Below are 9769 nucleotides of genomic sequence, written 5' to 3' on the forward strand. Positions count from 1 at the left end.
CGCGGCAGGCTCTGTGCTGACAGCTCAGAGCCTGGAGCCTGCTTCGGATTCTGTGTCTCCCTCTCGCTCTGACCCTCCCCTATTCATGCTCTGTCTCTCTCTGTCTCAAAAATAAATAAACGTTAAAAAAAAATAATAAAAAAAAATAAAGTGTGGTCTTTTTATGCAGGTCTGTATTCTATTCAACTTATTATCAGTCTTTGGAATCTCATTATCTCTTGAAAAATAGGCAAATTAAGTCTTAAGAATTTGAAATTCAAGTGGTATATATCTACATAGGATGATCACTACATTTATTCATACATAAAGTATTCCAATTATAATAAAATGATATAAAACATGATTTGGAGATACCTACCAGGACAGCTGCTGATAACACTAAGGACATATCCATCCCACTGTAATAATAGAAGTTCCACATGTGAATTCAGGCAGCATGTCACAGGCAATGAATGCAATTAATTTGTTGGTGGTAAGGGACCTGTGTTTCCGTTTCTGCTCCTTCATCAGAGGAAATAAAAGTTCATTCTAAGGGACAAGAACTTCAGAAAATAACTGTTGTTTGCCTCATTAAAAATGAGAAGTGGAGAAAGGTACGATTTATCATCCACAGAATATATTTTAAAGGGGCCACAAGCACATTTATGGAAATAGAAATCCTGTTTTGCAGTGTATCTATTAAAAATACAACCTGATGGGGAAAGAAAAAATGTAACCTGAGGAAAAAATAGTGGAAACCTATTTAATTCAATTAATTGTTTTCATTACTTTATAGCAGAATTGACAGTGAATATATTTGTACGTGGAAGGTGATTCTGTTGACATCAGAACCTTGAACAGCATACTGAGCGCTGAATTGATTTGGTATTCATGGGATCATTAGCTGATTCTGTTGTATCTTAATATCAGTAAGGAGGAAGAATAATGTGAAAACTTAACTGTCAAAACCCAAGGGAAATTCCTGTCTTAGGGACTTCTAAATTCTAAAAGTGAAATTGGTATTTCATAATTTTTTTTTTCTGTGAACATTGCTAGTTACACAGCAGAATTTGATTATTTCAACATATGCATTTCAGGCATCCTGGGTTTCAAGTACCTTGGGTTTCTGGTTTACTGAGCTTATAGAAAGAAACTGCCAGTTCACCGCCTGGGTTTTCAATGGCCGACCCCACTGCTTCTGGATGACAGGCTTTTTTAACCCCCAAGGATTTTTAACTGCAATGCGTCAGGTAAGAGCTCACATTTGCACCTGTTGTGTTATTATGATTTTCTTCTACAAGGTTTTCTTCTGCGAGTATAGTTTTAAAGACTATAATGACACAGAGAATGGCTGTCTCTCTTTGGCCCCAGCAATGACATTGTCCTGAAAGTAAATACAGCAACTTGTTCTCAGGCCGCTAGGTTGAATTTCAAAGTATTTATTTGGTATTTTTATATTTGATATGATTTGATATTTCTTTTTTAAAGTATAAGTGCTTAAATTAGGACACGGGTACTGTGGGTCCTTAATCTTTTTAAGTACAATTCTACTTCCTTTGAATTAGGGTAATCCAGGGTTCCGCTTTGATCCCCATGATGCTCTTTGTGTTAAGATAAACCTCTAATTGTTCCCTTCGTCCTTTGCTCTTGTTCTTGTCCTGAGCAGGAAATAACTCGGGCCAACAAAGGCTGGGCCTTGGACAATATGGTGCTTTGCAACGAAGTCACCAAGTGGATGAAGGATGACATTTCTGCCCCTCCCACAGAGGGTGTCTACGTCTACGGCTTGTATCTTGAAGGTGCAGGCTGGGACAAGAGGAACATGAAACTCATCGAATCCAAACCAAAAGTGCTCTTTGAATTGATGCCCGTCATAAGGATTTACGCAGAAAACAACAGTAAGTTGTCTTACGCATTCAGGGACGGTGGGCATTATCAGATTGGATAATGTTATAAACACAAGATCTCATTATTCTTGCTATCATGTCATGAGGACTTTATTATTTTATCAACTAGCTTCACATTCGCCCCATGTTTAATGAGTACTTACTGGCTGCTAGGCACTATTTTGAGTGTTAGAGGGGAGACGATGGTTCTAGATAGTTCTTTCCTACCTAGTAAAGCAGGTGAAATATGCATGGATGCTCATGAAACATTAGCTTATGAGATAAGGAGCAAGTGTTTGGAGGAGTTAACAGATGGTAGGAAAGGAAGGTGGGTAGGAGTGGGAAGAAGGGGTCAGGGGCGGGGTCTCAGGAGCAGGGTCCGGACAGGGGGTGGAAGGATGGATAGGATGAGGTGGGGCAAGTGGTGGAAGGAAGGCTTTCTCGGCAGGACTGCTCAGGGCCCACCGGAGGTGCCAGCTCTACCAGCTTGGAGAATTAAGGCAGGTGGGAAAAGCCAGATTGAATTCAGGGACGTGTCGCTTCACCCAGTAGCTGGCGGTAAAATGCTGGATTCACATTTCAGCCTGTGAACATAGCACGTCTATGAAACACACGTTTTTCCACTTTGGCAAAGTTCTGTTTGACAAGTCTAAAAATACCTAAACTGGTTTCCACCATTGGCCTGATGTGTTCTGGAGGCTTTCGTTACATTTTACTCAGCTAATATCTCCTCGGCGATAACCACCTTTCAGCCCGTGTGACCATTGCTTGTTTATTTCATTTTTTTTAAGTTTATTTTATTTCTCTAATAAAAATTGCATATACTTAAGGTGTACAACATGATGTTCTGATATACATCTATGGTGAAATATATGGTGATATATGGTGATATACCTATATGGTGAAATGATCGCTAGAAGCCATACACTCTGGAGGTGGCCATGGTAGTGGAAGCCAAGGAAGTACTGATTTTGTGACCAAAACACAAAAGATTTGTCTTTAAACAAGGAAGGAGAAGACAGTTTCTCCTGGAAAGATAGCTTCTAGTATCCCCATCCCTTAGATAAATACCATATTTGGAAACATGGGTCAAGGGAAGAGAGTTTATAAACTATGAATATTTCTTTTTTAAGCAAATATTTGCTGGGTGCCTAATATATGCCAGCCACAATCTTAGGTGCAAAGGTCACAAAGATAACGATGAACCAGATCCTGCCCAGAAGGGATTCCGTCTAGTGAGGGAGACTTACAAGGAAATCGATAATTAAAATAGAACTTGACACATGTTAAGATAGAGATACGGTCAGGATGCTCAGGGAGCCTAGAAGGAGTACATGACGATGCCTGTGAGGTCAGCGGAGACTGCTTTTGAGAAGTGCTTTGAGGCTAAGAATGAGTGTAAGAGAAGTTGGCGATAGACTTTTCTTGGCTAAGGCAAATAGCGTTAGCTCGCTTGGTCATTCAGTGAGTATTTATCTGGTATTGGCCATCTGCCATGCTCGACTCAGGTGCTGGGGGTGCGACAGTGAAAAAAGACCAGGCACAATCCACGTTCTTTTTTTTTTTTTTCCAATATATGAAATTTATTGTCAAATTGGTTTCCATACAACACCCAGTGCTCATCCCAAAAGGTGCCCTCCTCAATACACAATCCACGTTCTTAAGGAACTCAGTGTCAAGGAGGGAAGGGCAGCCAAAAAGAGGCAAATACAGTTGATCCTTGTTACTCATGGATTCTGTGCTTATGAATTCACCTCTACTTGAAAATTTGTTCGTGATGCTTGTGGCTTGGTCATTTGCAGGCATGCACAAAGCAGCAAAAAAATGTGAGTCGCCCCACAGGCATGTTCCCACCTGAGGTTGAATAAGGTGACACTCTGCCTCCTTGATCCACTCATGCTGTAAACAAGTGTCCTTTTTGTGGTCTATGTAGTATTACATTTTCCACACTTCTGTACTTTGCACTGTTTAAGGTGGCCCAAGCACAGTGCTGAACACCAGGGCTATCTGCTGTTCCTCAGCGCAAGAAGGCTGTGATGTGCCTCATAGAGAAAATACGTGTTAGGCGAGCTTTCCTGAGGTGAGAGTTCAAGTGCCGTGAGTCCAAAGCTGGTGAATCAATAATATATGTTGGAAAGATATCTTTAAACAAACACACGCCTAAAATAAGGCTATGTATTGATGGGTTGGCGAAGCTGTCGTGACCAGAGGCCGGCAAGAACCTGCCCTGCCTGTATTTCCTCTTGGAGCAGTGGTTCAGTAGAAGTCCCATGATAATGGCAGTTGACTATAAATGGACATACTGGCTTTAGACAGCTCTTTTTTATGAAGAAAATACACACACGCTAGGCCAGGGAGCTGCTAATTTAGGGGCTGGGGGAGAGACTTGTGAGGAAAGAACACTGAGCCGAGATTCAGCTGACAGAGGGCAGCGTGCTGATGTCCAGGAGCAAAGGTGGGGGTGCAAATGCGTGAGGTAGCAATGGATGTGCTGTGTGTGAGGAGGAGAAAGATGGCATGTGAAGGAAGAGGGAGCCCGTGAAGAAAGCGGGGCATCAGAAAAGAAGAAGGAAGGTGCTCGGCAGGGTCCTTGATGCACGGTGTTGCTCCACATACCCCGAGTGCATCCGACAGGATAAACGTGTCTGGTTGAGCCCGGGCAAGCGCGCTGCCTGCGGCTTCATATTTATTGGGTTGTGTCAAGACCTGGGGCCAAGACCTGAGGCCAGAGAAATAATCAGTATGTGTTCTTTTACCCAAAATTAATATTTTAGAAAATTTGCTTTATCGCATCACTGGATCTAGTCAACCAGTTGCAAAAGCATTTCCCGTAGAAAGTAAAAGAAAAATCTTCCTCACGTTCAATCAGGTGTTACTTTTATATATCTTGTGACTAAGCGGTGAAAGCCCATTGCAACATGACTTTGAACATCTCAGCAGGGTATTAATAAAATAATTTTATAATACAGGCACTTCTTTATTATTTAAGAACACATTTTTATAGAAGGATTGTACTCACCCTGCTGGGAATTAGTCAGCGGTGAGGTTCATTAGCAGCAGGTTAAGAGAGAAAATAAAAAGCAAGGAAAAAGTGACTAACTTAAAAGTGCTAAAAAAAAAAAAAAAAAAAAGAGAGAGACAAACTTTCATTCTTGTTTCTTTTTTTTTTTTTCTTTTTTTTTCTTTTTTTAAATTTTTTTTTTCAACGTTTATTTTTTTTGGGACAGAGAGAGACAGAGCATGAACGGGGGGAGGGGCAGAGAGAGAGGGAGACACAGAATCCGAAACAGGCTCCAGGCTCTGAGCCATCAGCCCAGAGCCTGACGCGGGGCTCGAACTCACAGACCGCGAGATCGTGACCTGGCTGAAGTCGGACGCTTAACCGACTGCGCCACCCAGGCGCCCCTCTTTTTTTTTTTTTCAATAGGAGTTGGTGCAGACTTGTTTTGCCAAATAGCTTTGTTGCCAGAGAAGTGTTTTTAGCGATGAAAAGCTAAAATTCCATTGCTATTTTCATATTATAAATCTAATTTTCATTTAATTTTGATAACTGAATAAGGCTCCAATTGAGATAAAGAGGTGTAGCATCACTAAAGACCAAAGGACACTCCAAAAATACAGTGATTTAAAGTTAAAATTCTTATAATAAATTGTTTCCATGTTAACATGAAGGGCAATTTTCAGTTTAAATAATTCATCATTGAATTTTCCATACAAGACTGGTTTGTTTTAGAAAGAAGTCTAGGTATTTAATTTGACTTTAGAAATTGAGCAATGTGTCCCCAAATGCTTATTTTATTCATGTTTCTTATTAGGACATCATGAGAAAGTCACCCAAAAAGTGTGAAATTCACCAGAAGGGCAAAGCTTCCCACATCCACTCAGGCTCCTTTGCCCTCAAAGAAAGTTGAAAAGAGGCAGACATGGGGAAAGAAATGTACCTTTGGCCAGTAGGGTGAGAAGGATCTCACCCTAGGTGAGGACACCCTAGGTGTCCGCAGATAATGAGGAAAAAAGTGAAAAGTGTTTCTAAGAACATCTTTTGACCCATCCTGATCCAACAGTGTGCAGATATGGGGCTGGGGGTGGGAATAGCCCCATGGGGTGACCGGGAGGTGGAGACGTCCTGACTCTTGAACCCCATGCATTTGATCCACCTTCTGTGTGTAAAGTTGGGACTCAGTTGACGTCATGAGGAAGATGAGTCTGGGAAATTTGTTTCAGTGAAAAGATAAGAATACACGTATATGTGTGCATGAGTGTGTGTGCGCACGCATGTGTGTGTGTGGAAAGAGAGAGAGGAGAAACCTAACACATCTTGGGTGCCTACTGCATTCCGGGCATTATACTATGCCAGTCGTTCTCATATATTAACTAACTTAATCTTTACAAGTCTGTAAGGTATATCATGCCTAATTTGCAGATGGGGAAATTAAGGTGTAGAGATGTATGTAATTTGCCTATGATTCCCAGCTACCAAAGCTGATGTCAGAATCATGTTTGTTTGTTGTGGGATGAATGCAATCCTCTGGCAATTTCTGTGGTTGATGTTCTACTTCAGACTATGCACTTAGGGAGTCTCTGTGTTGTCAGGGATGAAGCTTCAAAATGAAGGCTAAATTAAAGGGTGCCTGGGTGGCTCAGTTGGTTAAGTGTCCCAACTCTTAATTCCGGCTCAGGTCATAGTCTCATGGTTTGTGAGATTGAGTCCCTTGTCCATGCTGTCAGCATGGAGCCTGCTTGGAATTCTCTCTCTCTCTCTCTCTCTCTCTCTCTCTCTCTCTCTCTCTCTTTCTCTCTCTTTCAATAAAGAAACATTAAATGAGGACAGCTTCTTTACATTTTGAAGTCATGCGTTTATTTTTCTCAGGTACATGGTGAAGTAGACAGAGAAAAAGTCACTGCCCATTTGGGTGGGAGCTCTCACTCCCTGTGGCTCCCTCCCTGCATGCTGCAGGCTAAAGGTGGTCACCTCCCCTGCCAGAGGGATGGGCACAGGTTCTCAGATAAAAGACAGCCTGCATATTTGCATTGCATTTCTGGTTTTATTACCCTGGTAATTAGTCATGTGGCTTTGGAGGAGTCTCAAAGATACCGTATATTGAAGTCACGTATCTAGTTATCTCTGATTCATTTTCACACCTTCCTGCAAAGACATAGAGGTAGACACACACACATATTAATCCCCACTATTGCTGACATTAAGGGCCTAGGCTCTTGAGCCATTCGGGCCAGGTTTGATTCTTACCCTATCACCTACAGCTTCGTAACCTTGGACGGATGGCTCACCTAGCTATGTTCCAGTTTTCTCATCTGCAAAATGGATTTAATAATGGTACCTGTGCCATAAGTTTGTTAAGAGCATAAAACCAACAATGTCTAGCACATAGTTATCATACAATAAACAATTTTGCTATGACTACCGTTATTAATATGTTAACTCACATGTTTGTCGTGGGATGAAAAGAAATACATCAAGAGTGCACTATTTAATCACTTAAATGTTATTTGCGAAGAGGAGTTGAATAAAGGAATGATTTAAAGGTGGTCTAGGGAATCTCTATGTGACTTGGTTGTTTTAGATATTAGAGGAAACATATGGTATAATGGTATACTAGCATTTGGATGAAAAATGTAGGCTAGAGAAGGAAGTGACATAGTCAGAAAATAACACTCCCTCAAGGTGTCTTTTTAAAACCCTTTGGATCTTAAAGCATAGAGCTCACCAATTTAGACAGCCTCTTTTCTTTACTCCTCCTTCGGGAACCCTGAGGCTTCAAACACATTTAGCTGATTTGTTCTGCCTACCTAGCATGTGTATTTTTGTCTTCTAAGTTATTTGTCTAACTAGGGCTAATGGTTTTGAATCCTCCGTTTATGTGGTTATGTAGTGTCTGTCAGCACTTTGACTATGAAATTATATTTTTGGTGGTTTCTCATCCTGCTGAAGAAGTTTGCTACATACTGTGACTAGGCATGGGCACCATCGGTTCTGAAGCAATTAAAAATAAATAAGATTGGATAAATAGATCAGAGAATTGTTTTTCACCTTATTGAAAAGAATGCTATTTTTTCCCAATCTTTCTTTTCTTTTGGGACTAAAATCCAAGTAGTCAAATACTTCCCAAGGTGTAAGTATTATAATTATCATTTGGTACAAATGCGAGACTTCAATGGGTTAGTTACTTCAGGATTTATGATGTTAGTCAAATTTGCATCAAGAAGAATGATATTTAACATTTATTCCACATTTACAGATCCCAGGATTAAAGGATTTAAATCTCTCCATCGGTATTATTGGTATTAACTACACTCCATGACTTCACTGTCATTCACTTATTTCATCAGAATTTTTCATATATTTGCCTCCTAATTATATATATTAGTTCTACTAATCATTATATACTAATGATATTCTCATGATAATTTAAAAAATAACGCCTAGACTTAAAAGGTAGGTGTTACAAAATTAGGCGTTACATTAATGTAGATTGTTTCTAATGATAAACTTCATGGGATGAAGCAAACACATAGTTTTAAATTACTGTCAAATATCTATGAGTTTGTTTTAGAACAGGGTTCCTCGGCCTTGGCATTATTGACATTTCTGGTCAAGATGCCCTTTGTCGGGAGGGGTGGTCCCGCGCATTATAGGGTGCTGGCAGCATCTCTGGTCTCTACCACTAGATGCCAGTATCAGCCCCACAGTTGTGATAACCAAAAGTGTCTCCAGATGTTCACAAATGTCCCCTGAGAGTAAAATAATCCTTGGTTAAGAATCACTGCTTTAGAATGCCTACTTTATATTGAAACTTATGTATAATACTATCATATTCAAGTGTTTAACTTCTCCCAATAAAATTAATTATAGTGGAGTTATCAAAACACATGGCATAGAGGTGCCTGGGTGGCTCAGTCAGTTAAGCATCCAGCTTCAGCTCAGGTCATGATCTTGCAGTGAGTTCAAGCCCCGCATCGGGCTCTGTGCTGACAGCTTGGAGCCTGGAGCCTGCTTCGGATCCTGTGTCTCCCTCTGTCTCTGCCCCTACCCCACTCATGCTCTGTCTCTCTTTCCCTGTCTCAGAAATGAATAAACATTTAAAAAAAATTAAAACACACACACACACACACACACACACACACACACACACGGCATAACAGGTTGAATATTTTATTGGGTCAAAAAATAAGATCTTAATTTCAGGTAGTGGCTTGCTTTTGTAATTTGTTAGAAAAAGATAAATTATTGAGCAGGTTAGTTTTGGGAAATAAATTCAGTGACTTCGGTATGTTAACATTGCATGTAGAGAGTTACTTTTGCCATGTTTCAGTGCCCACGTGTGTCACACGAATTCACCAAAGCAAAGTTGTCCTCTTAGTTAAATGTGCTTTCATCTCAATGCTTCTATGAGGGTCATTTATAATACTGGCCTTCCAGAGGAGTACAAGGATGGGTGCAGACAAAGTGTTTGTGCTGAAACAATTTATAATCTAGAAAAGAAGAAGAAATGATGTACTGCTTCCTGAGATGGATGTTTTGAGATGTGCAGATAAACTACGCGAGCAGTGTAGATTTAACAAGGAGCTGATGCACTTGAATTTCAAGGCTACTCAATGCAGAGGCTTCTTCCAAAGCCTAATTTAGTATTTTTACGTTACTCTTTCTTAAAGCCCTGTGCCTCTCCCCCCTCCACTGTGTAAGTATAAGGACCCACAAGACCGGGATCTGTCCCTGATCATGGGGTGTCCAAGACCAGAGACAGTGAGCCTTTGCTTAGGGATGAATGCATTAGAAAGGATCTTTGCAAGGTGGACATACGTAGGTTGCCTTTCCTTGCATATGTAGTTTTGAAAACTCCATGTGTTCATCTACCCCAAAAGGATAGATTGCATCTCACGGAGCT

General features: G+C 40.6%; 1 protein-coding gene across 1 annotated transcript in view; it reads left to right on the plus strand.

Moving 5' to 3' along the window:
• Positions 1-9769, plus strand: part of DNAH5 (dynein axonemal heavy chain 5) — a 286976-nt gene that overhangs the window by 275554 nt on the left and 1653 nt on the right. Inside the window, 2 exon segments of the mRNA XM_045441848.1 lie at positions 1077-1229; positions 1646-1877. Coding sequence (XP_045297804.1) covers positions 1077-1229; positions 1646-1877 — 385 coding nt within the window.

This window comes from Leopardus geoffroyi, chromosome A1 (assembly GCF_018350155.1).
Source record: "Leopardus geoffroyi isolate Oge1 chromosome A1, O.geoffroyi_Oge1_pat1.0, whole genome shotgun sequence".
Lineage (NCBI taxonomy): Eukaryota > Metazoa > Chordata > Mammalia > Carnivora > Felidae > Leopardus > Leopardus geoffroyi.